Source organism: Dendrobates tinctorius, unplaced genomic scaffold, assembly GCF_039654945.1.
Source record: "Dendrobates tinctorius isolate UK_male_01 unplaced genomic scaffold, ASM3965494v1 ptg000008l, whole genome shotgun sequence".
Taxonomy (NCBI): domain Eukaryota; kingdom Metazoa; phylum Chordata; class Amphibia; order Anura; family Dendrobatidae; genus Dendrobates; species Dendrobates tinctorius.
In genome coordinates, this window is record NW_027361676.1 from 65,062,608 (window position 1) to 65,089,629 (window position 27,022).

The window sequence follows — 27,022 nt, forward strand, 5'->3', positions numbered from 1 at the left end:
ATGTGAAATGGCCTCCATTAGGAGGAGTGATATTACGTTCCCTGGAACTAGTGCCGTTATGTCTCTGTTTGCTCAGGAGTCATACTCTCTGGGTTTTAATTTAGGTATTTAGTGAGTGTACAAATATCAATTATTTGTTATGAGATATATACAGATTTGTAATCTCAGTATTGTATTTCCAGTGAGGCCTCCTGCCAGATGTATCCCTCCTGCTGGATCTTAGTGCAGAACATGCTTACAGTATTGTGAATTAATCTTTTAATAAATTAATTAACAGTTCCCGAGAGTCTAATAACCTAATTCATCCTGTACATTTCTATAAGGCCAATGGAGGTAAGGCAACTGTGTTATATCTCAGGGTAAAGAATGAATTACGGATTTGAGATCTAATAGAGGGAATGCCAAGTATAACTTGTATCTTCAGTTACCGTATTTGGTTTTAATATTTGCATCTAGGTGAAAAAAGCAAAATGTCACTTACCTTAATGGTCAACAATATTAGATTGTTGGGGGTCCAACACCCGGCACCCCCGCTGATCAGTTGTATCTGTGGTGGCCTGATGAAAACAGTGTACATAGCTGTCACAGAACAGCTCTACAGAATTTTTAGTGGTCACTCACCAATTGTGGACCTCAACTCCTATGCAAGTGAGTGGGGGATGCAGCTGAAGTACGTGGGAATGGCCACTTAGCAGTTTACACAGCTGCATTATTCCACAGCAGATTTCAGCTGATTGGTGGAGGTGCTGAGTGTTGGATCCCCTCTGATGTGATATTGATGTCCTGTGGTAGGTCATCAATATGTTAAGACGGTCAAACACAATAGATGGCTGTTGGCGGAAAGATGTTTCAGCAGATTGTTTGGCCAGCAGCCATCTCGCCAGTCCCCCTCTCACACAGTAGCACTTGTTCAGCCAATCGCTCGTGTGTACTTGGTGAGAGAGCCATCAGAACACATGTATGACTGCGCCTTATCTCCATCAGCAGTCCAAAATTGGACATGCCAGATCGATATTTCCCCTGGCAATAAATTGTCCGGGGCCGCCATACTATAGCCTGTTAGCCGAACCCATCCATATTGTCAGTTTTGGCCAACATTAGTCTAATGTCACACAAGCCCTTTAACTCTTCTGTGATCTCTGGGAGTCAGCCCTGTCTGTATTTTTCTAAACAGTCACCTACATGGAGTGGTATCTTGTTAGCATTTAATCCTTCTGCCAAATATTAGGTAAGCGGAGTATTTATTTATATAGAGATTGGGGAGATAATGAAGTCATCTCATGAAAGGGATGAGAATCTCCAAGAGATTCACGGGATGTTATGAAGTGTGGAATCAGCCATAATTCTGAATTTATCCATCTTGCAAAGGCTGAGTGAGATATGGCTAAAAACCTTATCATTGTGCATTTCATTTGAAGATTAGAGGCCAAAAGTCAAAATTTGTAACAGGGCCACAACAATTACATTTCATGTATAGGTAATATAAGATACAAGTCTAATACTTGCCCTCCTTATAGTCCTCACACCCATGAGTCCATGTTGGTTTTTATAGGAACAGTGCAAAAACCTTATATTTTGGTCTGTATTAAGATGTCACTCAAAGTTTTGCCTTAAATTGTATGACTAATGGTGGCTAAAACCAACTGGATCCAAACATACCCTTGTTGCTAATATCTATGGGAAATGGACTGACGTATGAAGGAATACCTCCATCCATACCTTTGCCAAACCTTCCCTGTAAAGTTTACACTCTGTTTGCCATAGAGATCTATGAATGCGGGCTTCACTTTGTCTTCAGCTCGCAGGGTCCCAGTGATGTAGTGAATGTGAAGGGTTTCTCAAAGCTAAACCCAGGAAACATTGCACTAACTTCTTGTAGAGATTGCAGAAATCAAAAAGATGCGCGATTCCGGGAAGTGTTCTCTATCTCAATGAAGGATGGTGCACACTGGGGAATGGATCCTGTAAAACTGGAGGTGCATTGCAAGAGGCGATCAGTCCTGTACACCACGTACAGCTTTGTGTTAGCACATCTCAGTCTTTATGTCTTATTCTGTATTTTTTCTCTTGCAGCCATGCATCTGTTTGGCCTCAACTGGCAGCTACAGCAGACTGAAAATGACACTTTCGAGAATGGAAAAGCAAATTCCGAAGTGGTGCCAACACATACTGTATATGTGCCCGCCGGTGATAATGGTAAGAAATTGCAGTCACTTATTTATAAGTAATTGTGTGCTTTTTATTGAATTTTCCTGTGAAATCCTTTTTACTGCAACCCAGTATTACATTTGTTTTCTAGAATAGCCCATTAACCCTGTAATTAATGCTGTTATTTTTAGCAGGTTTCATAGACAGATTTACTTTACCGTGGAAATCCGCAAAGTACCACTGTAAAATAAAAGTAGTATATCATAAGATGGAGAGGTTACAATTACAATGAGTTGTGAAACAACTCCAGTACATTACTATAATGACTACTGCCACGTTCATAACAAATAAACATCCTCTGATCCATTGTTTTCTCACTCACCTCCCCCAATATCTAAGACTACTTAGAATACTCTTTAATTTACAATATCTAAACATATCTCCAGTATTTAGGTCATGTGCTACTTATTTTTATATCCTTATATATCTGTACTGCTTCTCTCCCTATTCTGGCAGTGTTTATTTTCGTCTTTCTCATTGTTAGAGTGCACCTACTGAGTTCAGAACTTTAGGCATTGTTAGAGCCAGGTTGCTTAAATGCCAGATCCTTCCTGTCCTCAGTCGATAGGATCCAACTATCACCAATTAAATGTCTGCCTTCTACATTTCTGTCTGTCCATGGTCCTCATCCTGGACAATGACAAAGTACGGAGTGCCATCACAAATGGAGATGTAAGGACTACATTATATCACTTACAGGAGAGGACACTTAGATCTCTCAGCAGAATTTCACACCCCAAACTATTAATATGTGGAGGTAGGCAAGTCCAGCAATACTTATACATGGCCAGCCCGTTCTTCTGTTACTGAGAAATCCGTGCTTGAATTGATGTGTAAGAGCTATTGCAGATCTGAAGCTTCTGTCATTCCAGCTATATTCCTTGCTTAGCACCGCCTACTCCTTCTTGACTGCCAGCTCTTTTTATCTGAAGTCACACAGCATTGAGGCTGTCAGTCAAGCAGGAGAAGGCGGTGCTGACTGGGGAATAGAGCTGGAGAGACGGAGGCTTCAGATCTACACCCTCATTGGCATATAAATTTATACACTGATTTATCAGTAAAGATGGAACAGACTGGTCATGTAAAGGGATTGCTGGACTTGTCTATGAAAGAGCTACATGCAAATATAAATAGTTTGGGGGTGAAATCCTCTTTAAATATAATGATTTAACATAGGAGATGAGATTCTCTCTGAAGGGTCTAGGTATTCTCCTATCTACTGTTTTGTATCAGGTACAGCATCATAATCGTTTCCCAGAACTTTCCACTGATGTCATTTATGTCAATTCTGCATGCATACCAAGGAGCCAATATGTGCAAATTAGCTCATAGGACAAAAGTGACTTCCACCTAAGAGATAGTTACCCTACAGCATAAGTTACTGTTCAATCCTTGAAAGAGGTTGTCCACGACTAGATAATCCCTTTTCAATGTACCATATGTGCTGATTAAAATAAAAAAGTATACACTTACCTACTGGATCAGTGCTGCTCCACAGCCCTGAATACTGTGCCCCCAGCAATGTGCGGTGGAGCGGCACTGATCCAAGCACCTTTTTTGTTTTTATCCTCACTTTGGGTACATTGAAAAGGGGTGGACCAGTAATGAAAACATAGTCAGGGATGAATACAAACTGAAAATAGTCTACAGAAGTTTTAGGGTGCCCTCATCAGTAAAGAGCATATTCTGTTTGAATGAGTTCTTCACTGATGAAGGGCAAAAACCTCAGAAACAGGTCTCTTGAAGGAGAACCAATTCTTCCCCCAAGTACAGTGGGATTTTGCATACTGCTATGAAGGTAGCACTATATCTTTTTCCTATAAAGGGTTAACCCGCTTGTTTCGCCCTCTCCAAAGTTGATATAATATTGTATCACTTAAAAGAATATCGATTCACTTCCTTTTAGCAGAAGGTCTCCAGTTACATGCAGGTTGCTGCGTCTGACGGAATCTCAGCCGTGTGAAGTTATGTCGTGTGGTTATTTGCACACAAACATGTAATATGTTACCTGAAATCATTCCGTAGCGCTCATGTTACATCCAAGGTTATGTCATGGGGTGATGGCGCGCTATTGATTGGCTATATATATTTCACCTTGCCGGGTGACTTACTGATTAGAGAGACACATTTTGCAGTCTGCTCTCCTCCAAACCCAGCGAGTTTCCTTAATGGCTTCCTCTGCACATTAGTAATGGATGTACCTGGCCAAATTATTCTGCATAAATGTGGCATATGTGTCAGTGTTGGAACAAGTGATGATAGCCGCAGATATGAACTCTCTGCTCACAATCTGCTATTACACGCATAGAAATGAAATCAGCAACCCGTTATGTGGCATGCCCTACAGTATGACTCCTGAATTCTACGCAGACTTTTATATTCCACTAAGAGTAATATTAAAATGCACATTAATTGCAGGATGAAAATGCTTGGGCTTCATATGCAAATTCCACATCTTGGAGATGGCCTCTCAGGCACTAGAGTCTGGATTCAACTTCTACCTCAGCACCATCTAATGCAGTGATGTCCAACCTTTCTTACCTTGAGAGCCACATTCAGGTCTGAGAGAGGGTTGCAAGCCATATCTAGTCCACCCCCTTCCCCAAATTGTGACATCCTGCTCTTCCCCCCTCACAGTAGTGTTACCCAGGCCAGAACTACCATTACTGAGATAATGGCAGGTAAAGGAGGCATTAGATACATCTGTGTTACATCTAGGGGTTCTCACCTCACCCCCATTCAGTATTGTCTCTTAGAGCAATCTCACCATACTATCACATCTATCTTCAGCGTCTCATCTGTCTGCTGTCCTATCTCCAGTTTACCATACTTTACTTATACTCCACCCTTACAGTATATGTGCACCCAGATCTGCTCTTTGGCATGACTGCTCTCGAAAGTCACCATCTGGAAACCTTCCTTTAAAGGGAATCTGTCAGTAGGATGAATCTTCCTGAGCCGTCTATATGGGCATGTACTGTAGGTCACAGAAAGTTTAATTAATGTACCGTATTCCTTGTTATCTATGATCTGGTGTTTTATTCCAGAGTAATGCAGATGTTTCCTAATTTGTAAGAGAGCTGTTCAGGACTATGGTCTGTACATAAGTTTCTCTGAGAATCTGCCTCCAGAGCAGATTCCAGATTTTAAATAAGTGCTAGTTACCAGTGTGAGACATGTAGATCAGTAGAGAAGACTGTCAGCCGTTACATGTCTCGCACTGGTAACTCATTCCTTTCTTTTAAAATAAACCATGAAGGCAGATTCTCATGCAAATCAGTGTCCGTCATACAGATGTTAGCAACTCATTTACATATTAAGAAAAATGTGGACGACTTGGGAATAAGACATTGGATCCCAGATATCAAGGTATCGTTTTATTCAGCTTTCTATTACCTACATGCCCATAAAGAAACCTTAGGAGGGATGATCATACTGACAGATTCCCTGTAACTGTTTGCTAAACCTGGTGCCAGTGCAGAACAAGGACAGCAAAGAGTCCCTGGTAAAATTGCCCTTTGCTCGCCAATATGTCTTAGTAGAGCACATGGAATTTGGAAGCTTTGACCTTCAATAGCTTAGTAACTCATGAGGTTGATTTAAGGGTAGCAGAATTATGGTCCTTGCTGACTCCAGGCCTCAAATTCAGTAATGCTTCAAGTATGTGATCAGACACTTATTTATACTTTGTAAGTACAAATTATAAGTAGAGCTGGACAGAAGAGTTCTTACATAGAGCACATAGTATGGTCCATGGTTTACGTGCAATATGCCATATACTGGGAAACAAAAAAAGTATTACTTTAGTTTCATTGTTGAAAATATTTGGATCCTGGTCTTTTACTAAGTGTTCTTTAGTGATGAGCGTACGTGCTTGGACAAGGCGCTATTCGAGCATGCTCAGCTGCTCACCAGGTGTCTTTTGCGTGCTCGGAAAATATCTTCGAGTACCTACGGCTGCATGTCTCGCGGCTATTAGACAGTCACAACACATGCAGTGATCACCTAGCAAACAGGCCATTTATGCATGTGTTGTGACTATCTAACAACCATGCAGCCACGGGGACTCGAACATATTTTTCAAGCACGCCGAAGTCACTTGGTCAAAACCCGCGCATGCTCAGCTAAGACCTTATCTGAGCAACTTTGCTCATCGCTAATGTTTTTCCATCAAAATAAAGAACAAAACTTTTCATAACATTTGCTTCTGATTTTGCTTTCTAGGATCATTAAATCTTTATTCTAGATGTTCTCGCTACAGTAGAATACGTTGAATTATTAGTGTGTTATATCAAAAAGAAGAGACCGCCATGCTTTTATCGATTAATGAATTGTTTTCTTTCAACATGATGATCCTTAAGCTTGGTGTATAATATCACAGTAGATGTAATAGTTCAATCAGCTTTCCACAATTTGTGAGATATGGCTTCTAATGCGCACAGTGGAGTTAATCTTCACTTCTATTTTCAGATAATGATCTGACCTATTAAAGAGAATCAACATCTGACCTATCTAAACTATTATTTTGGGCACACAGATAATAGACTGCTGATGAGAGTGATACCTGAATACCTCATATCAGATGTCTTATTGTTAAAAAATCCTCTTTTATCACTTCATGCAAATTACCTCTTCCAGGCTCTGGGGAGGATGGTGCCTGAGATAACGCTGCCTCCAGAGCTTGTTTTACATGAAGGGGAGTTACCAGTGTGAAACAAGTAACTAACACAGAACAGGAGACCTGAAATCTGTCTTCTTGCAAACATATTATTATCAGCTCCTGAGCTCTGCTGTATTGTAACAATATTGCAGCCCTGTCTGCCTGTGACTTTGAAGCTGAGAGGCACCTGCAGATGTGTCAGATATAATCACAGACAGGTCTGCAGTGAGATCAGGAGAACAGAGAACGGCCATTGCACATAACACTGGTAACCATTACACAGTGAGATCAGGAGAACAGAGAACACTGGTAACCATTACACATCACACTGCTAACACTGGTAACCATTACACATCACACTGGTAACCATTACACATTATACATCACACTGGTAACCATTACACATCACACTGGTAACACTGGTAACCATTACACATCACACTGCTAACACTGGTAACCATTACACATCACACTGGTAACACTGGTAACCATTACACATCACACTGGTAACCATTACACATCACACTAACACTGGTAACCATTACACATCACACAGGTAACACTGGTAACCATTACACATCACACTGCTAACACTGGTAACCATTACACATCACACTGGTAACCATTACACATCACACTGCTAACACTGGTAACCATTACACATCACACTGGTAATACTGGTAACCATTACACATCACACTGCTAACACTGGTAACCATTACACATCAAACTGTTAACACTGGTAACCATTACACATCACACTGCTAACACTGGTAACCATTACACATCACACTGCTAACACTGGTAACCATTACACATCACACTGGTAACCATTACACATCACACTGCTAACACTGGTAACCATTACACATCACACTGTTAACACTGGTAACCATTACACATCACACTGGTAACACTGGTAACCATTACACATCACACTGGTAACACTGGTAACCATTACACATCACACTGGTAACACTGGTAACCATTACACATCAAACTGGTAACTCCCCTTCATGTAGAATAATCTCTGGGGGCAGAGTTATCTCCAGACACCATCATCCAAAGAGCCTGGAAGAGGTCATTTATATAAAGTGATAAAAGATGATTTCTCAGCAACAACACCTCTGATATGAGACACACAGGATGACTGTTTTCAGCTGTCTATAACTTGTATGCCCATATTAATAGTTTCGATAGGTCAAATGTGGTGACAGTTTCCCTTTAAAGAGAAAAGCTGCTCTATAAAACAGTATGAGTAACCTTTACTGAGATGAACATAATGTGCATAGTTTTTCCTCCAGTATGCTATGATTTTTTTTAAGTAATTGATTTTTTAATAATTATTGACAGGCACATCACATTATAGTTTAGTCCTTCACTCTTAAAGGGAACCTCTCACCATAAAAATGCAGTCCAATCGGCAGACACCATGTTATAAAGCAGGAGGAGCTAAGTAAATTGATGCAGTATATAGTTTTGAATCAGTATAGCTTGTGTTTTCAACATTTAATCTTCTACTCTTCCTTGGACTTTGGGTCCAGTGGGTGGTCATATCAGTGACTAACAGCTTTCTTTGTATAAGTGTGCAAGCAGATATAGCCGTCAATCACTGATAGGACCGCCCACTGGACGATTCATTGATGAAAGCACAAGTTATGCTTAATCTTTTTTTTGGAAAACTGTATATCAATCTGCTCAGCTTCTCTTGCTCTATAGCATGGGGCCTTCAAATTGGATTGCATTTTCCTGGGAACAGGTTGCCTTTAAATAAGGGAGTACTCAGTCGGAGGAAGGGAGACATGAAATGTTCCACTCTCACACAGTTATAAACCCACTGACCATATAATGTGTATGAGAGCCTCTTAACGCTCACCCAACATAGGATATAAGGGGAGAGAAGGACCAAGTAATTAAATGCCTTACTCAAAAAGGGGACACACCCGTGTTTGTACAGAGTACAAGAAACTACAGCAAACCAAAGAAATGAGCCGGATCATAAGTTGGTATACATGCAGTTTGTATTTGTAGTAACATGTTCACACTCTGGCCATTTCACAGACACAGGGGCGCAGCCCCTCCTTCTGTGCTAGGTATTTCATCTATATAGCTCCCTATAGGTAGGTGTCTTAACAGTCAGGCCTCGGTCCTGCTCTGCCCCTATCTATATTGAGGTAGGCTGAGGTTTTAGTACTAGAGATACAATGACCCGATTGGGTAAACCTTGTCGCGGTGGGATGGCCTGTACACTTTTTTTTATCAAAATAGTGTTAACTAAGCACCCTATGTTATTTACATGCACTATTACTATTTATTTACTATAGGGTATTTGTCCATTTTGTTTTTTCTTGGGTTCTATGCTATTTACTTGAGATTCCAGCTATATCTGCATGTCAATGGCATATCTGGAGGTGACAGGTTTAAGTCTTTAGTTCTGCAACAAAATACTGACTATATCTCTTTCCATAAAAGTGTTAGCAGCAGGTTGTACCATATTGTACATAATACCAAACGTTCCTTGTGTTATATTTGGCAAGTGTCCATGCTGAAAAATATTTTTTTCTTTTAGGGAAATCTGGTGGCCTTGGACAGGAGAACAATACCATTGACTCCGGAGAGCTAGATGTTGGCCGGAGAGCGGTTCAAGAGATTCCTCCTGGAGTATTTTGGAGATCGCAGCTTTCCATTGATCAGCCACAATTCCTAAAGTTTAATATTACCCTTCAGAAAGATGCCCTCATTGGAGTATATGGGAGGAAAGGATTACCTCCATCGCACACTCAGGTAATGCTGACATTTTCTTATTAGCGCCCCTTCATAATCACGTCCCTGTAGACACTGCATTGACATCTCGCTGCGTGCTGCTCCATTTAGTACATGTGTGAACAGGAGGCTGGCGGGATGTCAGTCTGTGCTGTGGAATGATAGGATACCACCTCAGCATAGACAAGTTTATTTTTATACTGCAATGTGAATGAAAATGGAGGATTAGGGCTGGTAAACAGGCGCCATCTGCACATCTAGCGAGGAGATAGAGCACAGAGCGGTTTTGTTTGCAGGTTTTCCCCCTGTACTGGGTACATACTGTATAACTTTATCCGTGGCTATTCCGATTTCTCTATGTGTGTACTGACTCAAGGGAAAGAGAAATAAGAGTAATTCTTGTACGTGCTCAAACACTTTATATTAGAGGCTGATGTGCCAGCTGCTGATGATGTCATTGTCCCATGGCGTGATATCACTAACGGGCTAAAAACTGACTTATGAAAGTATGAATCGTATTTAGAGAGAAGCAATGGGGAATTTAAAGGGGATCTGTCCCCAGATTTCACAATTCAAAATGCCTATTTTATTAACTAAGTAGACCTGAGGAAATTGATATACTTACGGTACTTTGGAAATCCATGTCAGAATGGCTGTATAATCCTTTTTGAAAGGTTTCCTTCTAGGCATTAAAATGAGCATTTTAGTTCAGTCAAATACACATTATACAGTTATACAGTCATTGTGACATGAAATTCCAAGGTAAGTACACCAGCCTCTTCAGGTCGAAGACATCTATTTTATTATGTGTGCAGTATTTGTATTGTGAAAACTGGTGATTGAATGTAGACTACATACTGTATATAAAATCAGTGGGGGTCCCACACCTAGCACCCCCATTGATCAGCTGAAAATTGCTAAGCGAACAAAACTAAGTGATGTACTGGGCTGAAGTGTTTCATCCAATAAATGTCTTAGTTCCGTCTGCTGCCAGAGTAGTTTTCAGCTAATCAGTGGGGGGTGCTGGGAGTTGGACCCCGACCAATTTCATATTGATAACCAATTCCGTGGATAGGTCATTAACAGTTCAGTCCGTCACAACTCCAAAGCAGAGTTTCCACCCAAATATCTCTCTCTTCGTCTGACATGGTCATTTCTGATGCACGGGTCCTTACGTGAAATATAGAGACAAATATACATCGCTATCCCCAGAACTGTGTCCACTTACGGTAATATTGAAATATTGATGAAGCGACCAATCCTCAATCTTCTGTTCTGAATGAGACATTATCATCTTCTGATGGACATTGAAAGATTATCTGGCAACGAAGATTATTTATAGAGTTGTCGTTTAGCAAAGATGGGAGATACTGATAAATGGGATTAGATGATATTTTTCTCCTGACAGCAGCAGTGTATGAGTTCTACATTACAGTCGCGGCAGAAAGTGAATATCTGTGCATGCCGACTGAGATTCTGTTGTGCTGCCATTTGCCACTTTTCTGCATTTGACAAATGAAAATAATGCTGTTGTATAGCAGCAGAGAATGGAAGGGTTTGTCTATGTATCGAAAACTTGTCTTACATTGAGGCACACACAGGAGAACTTTGCTGCCTAAAATCATGTTCCCACTTAGTGTAAATGCTGCATTTTTTCTTGGAGTAAATCTGATGATTTTAACAGTTCAAGCAAAGTGAATATAATTTCATGAAAACTCCTATCTAGTGTACCAGCGTATTTGTTACACTGCAATTTGATTAGAATGGAAGCAAACCTGGATTGTTTCCTTTATATATGGGAAAGTGGGATGTGCACAATGACAGTGCGCTCTATTCCTGGCACAGATCAGTAGTAATGAGCCAGAAACATACCGCGTTGTACGACGTATAGCTGGATTTCAGAAACCAGCAACGATTACACAAGTGACATCATTTGCAGAGGGCAGTAATGATCATTGCATGCTGGATATTCTTATCCTGTCGCTGGTGAGAAAGCGCACTGTCATTGTGCACATTGCACAGTAACAGAGCCGAGTTAGACCCTGAAATGAAGGTCACTGATGATGATTTGTTTCCGGTAGGGGGACAGGGCTGCACCTGTAGCCACAGCCTCCGCCCTCTGATGATGCTTTGCTTAAGTATCCCAGCATGCACTCGCATTCTCAAACAAAGCGTCATCAAGAAGGAAGTTGTAAACAAAAATCAGAGTAGTTTGGGAAGGATACGGAATTTTTCATTAAATTATATTACAAAATAGTTTAGATTATGACATTAAATAGACAGACATTTAGAATAAAAACTTTTTTGTATTTTGGACTACCCCTTTAAAGAGAACATCTCTCCGCTTTTAACATGTGTGTTTTAATATTCACCATATTATATCAACTCTGGAACCTCTTTCCTTATACTTTTGCACTCTTCCTTTCCTCTTTTACTCCTCCTGGAAATTTAGGAATACACTTCCAATGGGTGTTGCCACTTGAAAGTGTGTCCATGCAAAATCTAATACCGTCAGCTCTGAATGGACAGTGACAAACAGCGTAAGGCCGGGATCACACACGCGAGAAACTCGGACGAGTCTCGCACCTCAATACCCGACACTGCCGCCAGCACTTGGGAGCGGAGCTTGCGGCTCCATGTATTGCTATGCGGCCACACGCTCCGATCCAAATGCCGGCGGCAGTGCTGGGTATTAAGATGTGACACTCGTCCCAGTTTCTCGCGTGTGTGATCCCGGCCTCAGACACACTCCCAATGGGTAACAGACTTTAATTTATTTAGACATTTCAGAGAAGAATAACATTACAATGCAGAGCTATAAGAAAGGAGACCTCTTTAAATCCAGCTACTCACAATACAATGTGGCTGAATTTCTATGCAGAGCAGAAACCAGCTCGGTAGTTTTACTAGTGATGCCGGCAGCCAGCACCCAGGAGAACGACCTACTGAATAAGATGGGGTCAATTGCTTTTACACATAATAGCATCATTTGCACACATGACTGGTTGCTCATTTTGCATTATATGGGATAGCATGAATAATAACGTGTAAACGACAGTATAACACATACATACAGTAATTAATTAGTGGCTGCTAGCATTGTCCATGCGAGAGAAAAAGAAAAAAAAAGTCCACCATGACAATAGCTTTCCTCGTTCTTTAGAGGAATCACATATACATCAGACAGGAATAATTGACACTGCTTGTCCGTTTCAAGCCAATCAATGCGAGACTGAAAGTCTTTTGTGACACTTGCTAAAATGTCAGGTTCATTGCAACACAAGGATCAATATGTTTATTTAAAGAGACTTTTGGAAATAACAAAGGACTTTGATGGCTTAAAGCGAAATTAAATGAAGGAGAACATACTTCCTTTATATTTGCTGAATGTAATGGATTTGTTTCATTAATGGGAAAAAAAACAAATGCTTTAAAAGACAAGTCAATCCAGATCACCTCGTCCCAACCTCATCACATATCGGAATTACAGACCACCAAATGGCTGCAAAGTGCTGACCAAGTGTGCGTCTTCCTCTTTTTTTTATTAGAATTATTTAATGCTCTGATTTGGGCAAAAGTCATTGTGAAGCATGCGGGAAGATCTGTGATATCACCTAAAGTGAATATTGGATCCGTGCTGTACATAGAGATGTTCCCTTTCATTGTATACATGTCTGTGACGATAATGAGACTGCTGAAAAGTCTTCTATACAGAGCAGGGAATAAGAGCCTAATACGGGGCTTAGTGGTCACTGTGAAAATTACATGAATTCTCACTTTTAATCTAGATTGTAACATGGAAAAATTGAAATAAAATGTTATAAAAATGTTTCAAAAATACATTTAGGCTGTGTGCCCACATAGCGATTTTTAAGCGTTTTTGCTGCGATTTTCAGAGTGAAAACGTTTAAAAATCGTGTACAGAACGCCCCCCATGCATTCCTATGGCATTCCGCACGTGCTGTGCTAATGCTGCGCTTTTTTCCGCTGCGGAATCGCATCGCGGAAAAAATCGCAGCATGCTCATTCTTTTGTTCAGAATCGCAAAGAATTGCCGCGATTCCGCACCCATAGGAATGCATGAGAATCGCTTACTTCCCACATGTGGCTATGCCCACCATGCGCAAAGTTAAGCGTCTCATGTGCGGTTGGTACCCACGGTGTGGAGGAGAGGAGACTGTCCTCCAGGCCCTGGGTACCATCCCCCTGTAAAAAAAAAAGAATAAAAAATCGGGGTATATTTACCTTCCGACGTCCCGCGCTGCATTCCCGGCCTAAGCGTTCCCAGTAATGCCTTGCGGCAAGGCCCTGTGATGACGTAGTCTCGTGTGACTCTAGCGGTCTCGCGAGATCGCTATAGTAACGCGAGACTACGTCATCACAGGTCTCACAAGGCATTACTGGGAACGCTGAGGCCGGGAATGCAGCGCGGGACGCCGGAAGGTAAATATACCCCGATTTTTTTATGTTTTTTAGCATTTTAACATTCTATCTTTTACTATTGATGCCGCATAGGCGGCCTCAATAGTAAAAACCTGCTCACACTTGTCAATCACTCTGTTTGATGAGTGTGACCAACCTGTCAATCACTTTCCAAGCGATGCTTCAAATCGCTTGGAAAGTGCTTGAATATCGCACGTGAAAATCGCGGCAAAATCGCGATCATAATCGCGGTAAAATCGCGCGATTTCTGGGAAGGAGTCCGGTTTTTAGTGTCTGGAATAAAACGCTACATGGGCACATAGCCTAAAAATGAAAAAAAACTGTTTTATAAAACAATGTCATCATGACCCATTCCCTTTAAAAACCTGCACATGTAAAATAATGAGAACCATCCATTGCCTAAATAACACTTCCAGACAATATTCAGACAATAATGCCATAAGGCAAATAAAACTGCTATACATTGTCCAAATGAGAATCATCTCACACACAACTGCATATAGAGCCAGCATAATATTACAGCATGCATCAGGGCAGTGGAGAAAAATGACTGCCTAGCTTTCTTTCTATTGTTTGACACAACAATCAGTGTAAGCGAGCACTTTGCAGACTGCTACAACTGACAGTAGGGTGAAATGATTTTGATCTCAGGGATCTCCTACTAAAAACAGCCTGAAAAGGTAGAGAGATTTCAGGGAATCATTCATGGCTAATAAATATCCAAATAACATATCTATTATAACATATGTGACTGCCACATAACTCCATGCAGAATGAGTATCAGATGCCCAGGGAAAAGCATCTGAACTGTTCAGGCCTTTTTGAACCTCATCAGCACAAAGCAGGTGTGAAATGAGATAGACATTAGGTGAGTGTGTCTGATATGAAACAAGCTAAAGTTGACATTTATAAGACCTAAGACATTTTCATGGTATCAGTAGTAGATTGATTTTGGAAAAATCTGCAAGTGATTTTTTCTTTAAATTGTTTCTTTAAGTTCTGTAAAAGGCTGCGGTTGGAAAGCTCTGTTTAAGCGGCCCGATCATTATCACAATAGCCTGAAACAATACAGAGCTCTGCTGTGATGACGTGTGTCACAACAGAATTTCAATTTTACACTTGAATCCAAAATAATAAGAACGAATTTCATTCATGATAGAGGGGGAAAATCGAAGAACCCCTCGAGCTCATACTTTTAACAGCTCCATTAGCGGCCCATTATGAGCATACGTATCTCAGGTTATAAGTGTTTTTTTTTTTTTTTGCATGAGCACACAGTATAAACCTTTTCAAGTGCAAATGAAAAAAGGCCCAGCCGACTTACCCTGCGGTGATCCATTACCGTCATCGATTTCAAAAACACATTTTTTAGTTGTTTGCCAAATGAAATGAGTGCGGCCATTGTCTGCACTGAGTAAATCGTCCACTTGACCTGTTTCGTAGAAAGGCCTGTGAACCTGTCTTGTTATGTCAGGGAGGGAGCATTGGCTTTAATGGAGCATTATTACATTTTTGTATTTTTTTCCCCCAATTTCAGCCTCTTGTCCCTTACTACCAAACCTAAATGCATCATGCCTGAGGTTTCCTTTTCCATTTCTTTCCTCCCTAGGACTTGACGGAATGGATTGGAGATTTGTATGTAGTTCGTTTCACACAATACATTGACGAATGACAACATGGAATCTCAGTTACAGAAAGCAATAGGCATAGAAACAGAATAGTATATTATTGCTTTGAACGGTGATCCTTAAAGTTAATGGTTAGTGATTTTGTGCTCTGAAGCCTGCATATTACCTGACAAATATTCTATGAAAAAAGTTCTTGTTCTCATTCCATCAGGAATATGACGGTAATGTGTATCCGCCTCATCAGTCGGAGGCGCTGGTAGAAAAGTTCTAGCTTTCTTTAACCCTTATCTTAGCAGCAGACTGAGTGTTACCTGATATTTCAGGATTTCGAGACCCTTACAGTATGGTTAAGAATAAGCTGGCCAGAGGCCAATATACCGATTTTCTATATTTTTTTTTTTACTAAATAACCCATAGAATATTGTATAATCTAATGATTTATTACCATTAATAATGAGACTTTGGTTTAAATAGAGGTCTCTAGTCTGAAACTCTGAAGATTAGCCATAATTATTATGAACACAGATTTTTTATGTAAAAGTTGATCCAATAGAACAGATTTAAAGGGAACCTGTCATGCAATAAAATGCAGATATGGGGTTAATCTGACCCTTCCCGGTGCCTGCACTGACAGCCCTGTTGCTGGGAAAAATGTACTTTATTCCTCCCATCAGCCTCTCACTTTCAGTAATAGGGCTGGACCGGCTTCCGTGTCCAGTTAGTGCATAGTAGTGAGTGGCGGCTGTAACCGAACCGTACCCCGCATTGACTGACAGCCGGCTCAACATTAGAATCGGCTGACAGTCAGTGCTGGCCACCCCTATGACTTAACGCTTGAGGCTGTTGGGAATGCGGACATCAGCAGTTCCAGAACACTATTAACCTACAGATTAACACTTTATCTGCAGGTTAATAGCGTTTCTTTACGTGATAGGTTCCCTTCAAATAGAAAAGTTAAGGTATTGTTTCCAATAACATAGATTTAATTGCAACTAATCACTTAGTAAAGAACTTGCAGTCACATGTATAAGAAGTTAGATATGATAAATAAAACTATTTGAATATCAAATACTTTTTTTTTTTGGCTATTGATACATTTTACTTGTACAAATACACAGGTATGTAAAGAGAAACGATAGTTTAACAAGAGATTCAATCCCACTGCAGCAATTCCAGTTACTGTCCGGTGTAGTAATGCAGGTACAAGAATGGTGCAGCGATCCCCGAGGCTCACCTTCTGCTCATATGCACAGTCCTGATCACACCGCTGTCTGAGCTGGGGTCCCGCCTTTAGGCTGTGTGCCCACGTTGCATTTTTTTAAGCGTTTGTGCTGGATCAGACGCTTCACAAACGCTTAAAATAAGCATCCCATTCATTTTAATGCATTTTGGCCTTTTTGTGCCAATTGATGCGTTTTTTTCCGCATAGGAAACGCTTAGTGGCTAAAAACGCAGCATGTTCATTATTTTCTGCATAAGTCCGCGTTTTTAGCTATTTCCTATGAGTCCAGAAGACGCGTGGAAAAAAACGCATCGAAAACGCGCGATCTTTGTGCAAAAAACGCGCATTTTCTGGGAAGGAGTCTGGTTTCGTGTCAGGTTTTAAATGCTAACGTTGGCACATAGCCTTACAGTAGTCCTCACTGTTTCCTACCTGCTCCTTCAGTTTTTCTTCTTGCAGTGCTAAGCTCAGGACCTGGTCATGTGATCTAACCATGTGACCTCATGGCCATATATGGAAAGCAGGGCTGCCTATTTGACAAGCTCCTGACAGCAGGACACGTAAGTCCATCACTGTGTGCAAATATAAGCTGTGATGTACTGAATACTAAGGCCGGGGTCACACATGCAACTGCAATGCGAGAAGCTTGCGCCTCAGTATCTGGCACTGCCGCCGACACTCGGGACCGGAGTGTGCGGCGGCATGTATTTCTATTTTCAAATATTTTTATTAGGTATTTTAGCAGAATTTACAAACATGCTCTTTGGAATATCAAATACTTTTAATGCCAAAGTACTAGAGAAAGAATTTGCAGAGTAACTCATTTTTTTATTATTCATCTCTGAGTTTAAAAATCTTTGCAATATACTCCATTACCTTATTTTGCTTCCTTCTCCCTCAGACACCATGCTGAAATTGCTGTTTTAACTGCCTAGTTACGGTAAGCTTTTTTGCACTGCTGTTCTAGTAAGAATCTCTACTCATACATCTCCATGTGAGCTTCTCTGTTCCCCTCCCCGTGAACAAACAGTGACAGTGTTTGTATATAGTGTTTTAGTGCAGATTTTTGCCAGAGCAGCAGATCAAAGGAGCTTGTAAAACAACATGAACAAACAGCACTTCCATAACAGTGCTTCAGAGAGAAGGAAGCAAAATAAAATAATGCAGTATATTGCAAATTCGTAAGGTTACTAAGGCTGATCAATAATTAAATAATAAAGTTTAGTTACGCTATAACCATGGGGTATAATTGGTATCAAGTAAGCTAAGCAGCAGCACTCAATATCAAGCAGCAGCTGCAAAAGCAAATACATTCTAAGGTGTATAGAAAGAGACAATAATATGTGAGCCAAGTATAATATTGTTCATCTTTACATCCCTTGTAATGCTTTATTTTGATTATGAATGCAAGGTAAGCAACTAACTAGATTAATAAATGGGAGGGAAGGTCTTAAAATGTCTCTGGCCCAACCCCAATAAGTTGCAATTATAGTGATAGAGTTATAATTACATAGTATTATGTTCAAATGGTTCTGGAAGATTATATCTGACTACCGGGAGAGGTCAGGAAGGATCGCGCCCTATCCCAGCCTTAGAGAAGCAGCACTGCCCACATTATCATTTGTCTTCCCCTAGATTAAAGGAAAATGTAGAAATTGATGGATGTGTCTTTTTTTCAGTGTTGTAATTATGAATACCTTTAGCTTTTAAGCACTCAGTTTAATATATTGGACAATAGGGCAAAATGCAATTATGTTAAGCAGGAACAATCAGGATGTGGAGCACTGAAGTAGTTCCATGGACTACAAGAGCAACCTTGGAGAATGCGTTGACCTCCAAGTGGCTTTCCTTGTCTAGTTCTGGATCCTGCCAGCCAGAGTTCTCTTTATACATTTATATTAAGTCCTAAATAGTGATGAGCGAACGTGCTTGGATTAGGTGTTATCCGAGCATGCTTGTGTGCTAACCAAGTGTCTTCGGTGTGCTCAAAAAATATGTTTGAGTCTTTGCAGTTGCATGTCTCGCGGCTATTAGACAGCGACAACACGTGCATGGATTGCCTGTTTGTTAGACTATCCCTGCATGTGTTGCGGCTGTCGAACAGACATGAGACATACAGCCACGGGGACTCGAACACATTTTTCGAGCTCGCTGAAGACACTCGGGTTAGCACACGAGCATGATCGGATAACACCTCCCAGCACGCTCTCTCATCACTAGTCCTAAACCTTTATTTTGGTAATCCATATGAAAAATTTAGACAATATTACTTGACATTTTTTTTTCAGTAAAACAAAAAACATGGCTTTTGTAAGTCAATTTAATTTCCTATATTGTCTCGAAAAACCATAAAACTTGAGGCAATTGTGAGCCTTCTGGCACTTAATTGTTGGAAAGTTTAGTGGGGATGACTGATGCTGGCAGTGAGCGGTACCCCTGCTGTCATTTTAGCCAGCCTAAATTGCTGCAGAACCTTCCCTGGGAGAAGTTGAAGGGCTAAAGACCCAGACAAGCTAATGAATCTTCCACAAATCTGGGGAACTCCAGTTCTTTTCTGCATTGCTTTTATGAAATCCACGGGTTACGTCTATTTAACTGTGCATTTTCCCACTGCAAGGCCCTGGATATATTTCAATTTCTACAATGTACCTATCCTGCAGTTTCTCACCGTGGAGAAGATTACAAATGATAGTTAATGTTCACAAAGCAAATAGATCCAGCAGGGTGGACGCATGTGAAGCCACCTCGGCTGATTAACGACAAGGTCTTTATATTATGTTTTTGTTTTGAGTAGACAAATGTGTATAGAATAAGAGCTTCAATGGGAAAGAAAGTATTAAGTGACGGGAGACAATACACAATACCAGCCGGAAATATCAAAGAGGAGGGACAGGCCACAGCCAGACAGTTACATATTAATATGTACAAAGAACATTATCAGACACCAGTTCCAGCCAAATGTCCTTATCAAACCCATATTCCACCTGTTTTTTCTCCTCCTCTCAGACTGAGTCTGTGAACTTGGGAGGATCACTGCTATCTGGAAACATTTATTCTTGTTTTATGAGGTCACTTTTATTCGGACAAGGCCATTAGAGTGCAAGGATACTGACTGTGTGGGCGAAAAGTTATATACTATACAGTTTGCAGTGGGTACAGAAAGTATCCAGACCCCTTTAAATTTTTCACTCTTTGTTTCATTGCATCCATTTAGTAAATTCAAAAAAGTTCATATCTTTCCTCATTAATGTACACTCTGCACCCCATCTTGACTGAAAAAAAGACAGAAATTTTTGCAAATTTATTAAAAAAGAAAAACTGAAACAGCACATGGTCTTAAGTATTCAGACCCTTTGCTCAGACACTCATATTTAAATCACATGCTGTCTATTTCCTTGTGATCCTCCTTGAGATGGTTCTACTCCTTCATTGGAGTTCAGCTGTGTTTAATTAAACTGATAGGACTTGATTTGTAAAGGCACACACCTGTCTTTTTATGATCTCACAGCTCACAGTGCATGTCAGACCAAATGAGAATCATGAGGTCAAAGGAACCGGCCAAGGAGCTCAGAGACAGAATTGTGGCAAGGCACACATCTGGTCAAGGTTACAAAAGAATTTCTGCTGTACTTAAGGTTCCTAAGAGCACACTGGCCTCCATAATCCTTCAATGGAAGAGGTTTCGGACCACCAGAAGTCTTTATACACCTGGCCATCCAGCCAAGCTGAGCAGTCATGGGAGAAGAGCCTTGGTGAGAGAGATAAAGAAGAACTCCACGATCACTGTGGCTGAGCTCCACAGATGCAGAAGGTAGATGGGAGAAAGTTCCACAAAGTTAAATATCACTGCAGCTCTCCACCAGTCGGGCCTTTATGGCAGAGTGGTCCAACGGAAGCCTCTCCTCAGTGCCAGAAATATGAAAGCCTGCATAGAGTTTGCTAAAAAACACATGAAGGACTCCCAGACCTTGAGAAATAAGATTCTCTGGTCAGATGAGACGAAAATAGAACTTTTTGGTGATAATTCTAAGCGGTATGTGTGGAGAAAACCAGGCACTGCTCATCACCTGCCCAATACAATCCCAACAGTGAAACATGGTGGTGGCAGCATCATGCTATGGGGGTGTTTTTCAGCTGTAGGGACAGGACGACTGGTTGCATGTGAAAGAAACATGAATGTGACCAAGTACAGAGATATCCTGGATGAAAACCTCTTCCAGAGTTCTCTAGACCACAGACTTGGCCGAAGGTTCACCTTCCAACAAGACAATGACCCTAAGTACACAGCTAAAATAACAAAGGAGTGGCTTCAGAACAACTCTGTGACCATTCTTCACTGGCTCATCCAGGGCCCTGACCTAAACCCAATTGAGCATCTCTGGAGAGACCTGAATATGGCTGTCCACCAACGTTCACCATCCAACCTGACGGAACTGGAGAGGATTTGCAGGGAAGAATGGCAGAGGATCCCCAAATTCAAGTGTGAAAAACTTGTTGCATCATTCCCAAGAAGACTCATGGCTGTACTAGCTCAAAAGGTGCTTCTACTCAATACTGAGCAAAGGGTCTGAATACTTATGACCATGTGATATTTCAGTTTTTCTTTTTTAATAAATTTGCAAAAATTTCTACATTTCTGTTTTTTCAGTCAGGATGGGGTGCAGAGTGTACATTAATGAGAAAAATAATGAACTATTTTGAATTAACCAAATGCTGCAATGAAACAAAGAGTGAAAAATTTAAAGGGATCTGAATACTTTCCGTGCCCACTGTACAAGCTTTACCACTCTGCATAATAATTTAGGAAGGAGTTTTTTATTGGTGTTTATTTATAGCGCCAGCATATTCATCCGCGCTGTGCACATCAGCCCAGTCCCCATTGGGGCACATGATCTAAATTTTAAAATTAATCTATCACTTTTTGATGTGTGGAGGAAATAAACACAAACACGGGGGAAACGTTAAAACTACAATTCAAAGATTAGCATCTTAGATTAGCATCTTAGACTGTTAGTAAATCAGTTACTAATATTTTGTAGATTGGCTGGATTTATACTATATGATTTATGTTGTTAAAAAAAGGCCGATCGTTTGTGTGTCGATTGATGGTTGTTTAATAGCCTGTTTAAACAGGTCAGCTGCGATTATGATGCTCACAGAATGATCGTTCTGTGCAAAGAGGCTGACATTGTTCTCGTTAGCACAAATCCTGGTTACATCGGACAACGTGCTGTTAAGGAATGTATTTTTTTAAGCAAAAGATCATTTTGAATGAATGAGCATTTTGCTTGTTCTTCAGTTGAGTGTCAGCCTGTTTACACCACATCATGTACTATATAATTGTCTAATTCTGTCTGTCTGTAACGTAAATCCCGCGTCGCTGATTTGTCAAGCCCGGCCACGACCAATCAGTGACAGGCGCAGTCCGGCCGCGAATTGGTGCAGAATTGGAAGGACGCACGCCACTGCTACCGTCGGGAGATCTGCGGCGCTAGCTGCTGATCTCCCGACGGTTGCCGCGAGTCATCTCCGGCCGCACGGAGGTCAGCGGCAACGCAGCCGGGAGATGACCGGCGCTAGCCGGTACGCAAGGTCCGAAGGAGAGGAGACTCCTCCGGACCCTGGGTACCATAAACCTGTAAAAGATACAATTACAATAAAAAATAGTGATATACTCACCTTCCGACGGCCCCCGGACTCTTTCTCTCCTTTCACCACTCGCCCGGGATCTTCCGGTCCCAGTAATGCTTTGCACGAAAGACCGCTGATGACGTCGCGTTCTCGCGAGAGTGATGTCATCTCCAGCCCTTCGCGCTAAGCATTACTGGGACTGGAATATGCCGGGAGCGTGGAGAGGAGATATGGGGCCCTCGGAAGGTGAGAATAACCTTTTTTTTAATTTTTTTTTGCATTCTATCTTTTTCTATTGATCTATTGATGCTGCATAGGCAGCATCAATAGTAAAAAGTTGATCACAATTGTCAAACACTATGCTTGACAAGTGTGACCAACCTGTCAATCACATTCCAAGCAGTGCTTAAAATCGCTTGGAATGCGCTTGAATTGCGCACTCGAAAATCGCGTGAAAACGCTTATTTTCCACTGTAAAAGCGCATGCGATTTGGCCATATTCTAGAATACCCGATGTGTTAGAATCGGGCCACCATCTAGTTATCCATAACGAGCATTGTTCCCACTACTGTAAATGCCCTCTACTGAATATTTAATAATTAGATAGTAGAATTGACATTCAATAATAAGGACACATGCTCATGGCTATATTACTAATCTTTTTTTTGTGTGAAGGTGCAATCAGATACCCATAGAGGAATGTACACCTATACAACCATACGCCAACAGCACCAATAATATTTAGTTTTTTCGGTGGACAGGAATAGGCAAGAAAAATCATTACACTGCTTGTAGCCGGACATCACTGTTATCACAACTTGTCACAAGTTTTATTGATAATGAAATGTGCAGCTTATTTTTATCTGACTTGTACATTTCAGAATTTGTCTACGAAGAACGACCACGATAGTCCATAAGATAAAAGCGATAGTTGGGGGCGTGGCCTAAAGGCAGCCATACACATTAGACTAGTTGATGTTAATGGACAATTCCAAAAATAATGAAAGATTTTTTTTATTGAGAGTTAGCAGCATATGATTATTTTATACAACCGTTATTGAATGTTTTTGTCTGATAGTTGTCAGTATATGGTACAAAAATTATTGTGTGTGAAAGTTTAACCCACAGGGGATGAGTATAGGCATGAGGATTCCTACTTATTGTACAATATTTCATTTCATCCTCCTTTAATGACTATACATCGATCATTACTTGCTCAGTGTAATTCATCCTGAATGGCCACTTTCTACAACCATGATAGTCAATGTAATCTGAAAAGTGTATGACCACGTTGGCAGGACAATCGTTCATCAGACCAACTTTCCGTTAAGGTTTGTTTAATCATCAACCAAGTACCCCGAGCACAAGCGTTCACATTCACACTATAATTCAGAATTGTGCAGCAAATGGTGTTGGGATGGACCCGATTCACCCTGATTTATTTTCTTTGTATGTTTCCAGTATGATTTTGTGGAGCTCCTGGAAGGTAGCAGATTAATTTCAAGAGAAAAACGCAACCTGCTGGAGTCTGAGAAGACAGGACGCATCCCCAGATCTGTCAGCATTCACGAAGCTGGCTTCATCCAGTATCTGAACTCTGGCATATGGCATATTGCATTTTATAATGATGGCAAGAACTCTGAACCAGTGTCCTTCAACACAATTGTAATTGGTAAGTAGCACCATTGCTTTAGTGTCTAGACTGGTTTTTCTGCATTTTTATTCCTTAATTTGGAATAGAAATGTTGAACGGGAAATTATGTTTTTTGCCAGATAGTATGTTGTTTTATTGTATGATTATAGGATATATATACATTATATCACAAAAGTGAGTACACCCCTCACATTTTTTTAAATATTTTATTATATCTTTGGAACAACACTGAAGATATGACATTTTGATACAATGTAAAGTAGTCAGTGTACAGCTTGTATAACAGTGTCAATTTGGTTTGCCCGCTATATAAGTCAACACACACCCTTTAATGTCTAAACCGCTGGCAACAAAAATGGCACCCCTAAGTGAAAATGGCCATGTGCGCTGAGTGTCAATATTTTGTTATTTTGAAGCAGTGCGTTAACTCTCTTGGGCATGGCGTTTACTAGAGCTTCATAGGTTGCCAATTGAATCATCTTCACTCCTCCATGATGACATCACGGAGCTGGTGGATGTTAGAGATCTTGTTCTCCTCCACCTTCTGTTTGAGGTTGCCCCACAGATACTCAATAGGTTTTAGGTCTGGAGACATACTTGGCAAATCCAGCACCTTGAAGGTGTGTTTGTAGTTGTAATCATGTTGGAATACCTCCTTGTGGCCCAGTTTTCAAGGAGAGGGGATCGTGTAGTGGTACATGTTGGCAATCATGGTTCCCTCAATGAACTGTAGCTCCCCACATCTGGCAGCACTAATGCAGCCCCAGACCATGACACTCCCACCACCATACTTGACTGAAGGCAAGACATACTGTTCTTTGTACTCACCTGGTTGCCGCCACACACACTTGACACCATCTGAACCAAAAAAGTTTATCTTGGTCTCAGCAAACCACAGGACATGGTTCCAGCAGTCCATGTCCTTATTCTGCTTGTCTTTAACATGCTGTTTGTGGGCTTTCTTGTGCATCATCTTTAGAAGAGGCTTCCTTCTGGGACAACAGACATGCAGACCAATGTGATGCTGTGTTCAACGCATGGTCTGAGCACTGACAGGCTGACCCTACCCATCCCTTTAACATCTGCAGCAATGCTGGCAGCACTTATATGTATATTTTGAAAATACACCCTCTGTATATGACGTTCAGCATGTGCACTCAACTTGTTTAGTCAACCATGGTGAGGCCAGTTCTGAGTGGTACCTGTCTTGTTAAAGCATTGTATGGTCTTACCCACCATGCTGCAGCTCAGTTTCAGGGTGTTGATGATTTTTGTAGCCTAGGCTACCTTTACGTAGAGCAAAAATTCTGTTTTTCAGATACTCAGCCATTTTTGTCACATGAGGTGCCATGTTGATATTCCAGTGACCAGTTTGAGAGAGTGTGAGAGTGATAACACCAAATTTACCACACCTGCTCCCCATTCACACCTGTGACCTTATAACATTAATGAGTCACATAATACCGGGGAGGCAAAATGACTATATGGGCACAATTAGGCCATTTTCACTTCGGGGTGTACTCACTTTTGTTGCTAGTGGTTTAGACACCAATGGCTGTGTGTTGAGTTATTTAGAGGGCACACTAAATTTACATTGTTATAAAAGCTGAACACTGACTACTTTACATTGTATCAAAGTGTGATATCTACGGGTTTTCACATGAAAATATTTAACCATTAATGTTACATTTAAAGAGAGGTCAACAGGGCCTATGATGAAAGAAACACCATTCCTACTGTAAAGCACCGAGGTGGATTGCTGATGTTTTAGGGATGTGGGAACCTCATCCACAACTACCACAAAAGACTTCAAGCTGTCATTGATGTTAGAGGGGGAAATATTGGGTATTAAGAAATGTGGTATGTGAACTTTTGTTCAGGGTCATTTGGATGTTTTGGGTTGTCATTATGATTTAAAAAGAGAAAACACAGTAGTTTGACAATAAATGGCTTCACCCAGCTACTAACCATGAGTGGATAAAAAGTTTTGTTGTTATGATTCATATTCTCTGAAAAAGGTCAAGAAAGCAAAAATTCTGCCGGGATATGTAGCACAACTGTTATGTTTTACTGTATATAAATATTAATATAGATAGATAGATACACTCTCACACACACAAACACATATATAAAGTGGTATGCATAAGTTTGGGCACCCCTGGTCAAAGTTACTGTTATTGTGAACAGTTAAGCAGGTTGAAGATGAAATGATCTCTAAAAGGGCTGAAGTTGAAAATGGCACATTTCCTTTGAATTTTGGGCAAAAAAAATCATATATATCTACCGTATATACTGAAAAACTTGGCTTATGCACAAGTTTATACGGTATATTGTCATTTTTATATTTTAAAAATTACAAAAAGGAAATTGGACTTTGACCAAGGTTTCAGCCCAGAATTAGCCTGTTAGGGTTATGACTTGTTCACTTTCATTGTTAGGAAAGGCCAAAGGATACAAATTTCCCAACTTTTTTAAAAACTCAGCCTTCTCTAATCTTCTGCCAAAAAATAGCAGCCATGGGTTCTTCTAACCAGCTGCCTAACACTCTGAAAATGAAAATGGTGGAGGCCCACAAAGCAGGAGAAGGCTATAAGAAGATAGCAAAGCATTTTCACGTTACATTTTCCTCAGTTTGAGATTACCGTATATACTCATGTATAAGTCGAGATTTTCAGCCCATTTTTTGTGGCTGTAAGTCCACTTCTCTGCTTATACGCGAGTCATATACTGGGGGTCGGCGGGGTAGGGGGAGTGGGAGTGTCAGATCATACTTACCCTCCCCCCGGCACGGTCTCTGCAGCCCCCTGCTTTTC

The 27,022-nt window shown here is 40.8% G+C and overlaps 1 protein-coding gene across 10 annotated transcripts in view; it reads left to right on the forward strand.

Annotated features, from left to right (window-relative positions):
• The window catches only part of TENM3 (teneurin transmembrane protein 3), a 1,679,324-nt gene that overhangs the window by 1,405,968 nt on the left and 246,334 nt on the right, over positions 1–27,022 (forward strand). For all 10 annotated transcript variants that reach the window (XM_073577886.1, XM_073577891.1, XM_073577894.1 and 7 more), the window contains 3 exons: positions 2,074–2,196; positions 9,438–9,652; positions 24,017–24,227. In XM_073577886.1, the coding sequence (XP_073433987.1) occupies positions 2,074–2,196; positions 9,438–9,652; positions 24,017–24,227 (549 nt within the window). The remainder of the gene's footprint in view (positions 1–2,073; positions 2,197–9,437; positions 9,653–24,016; positions 24,228–27,022) is intronic.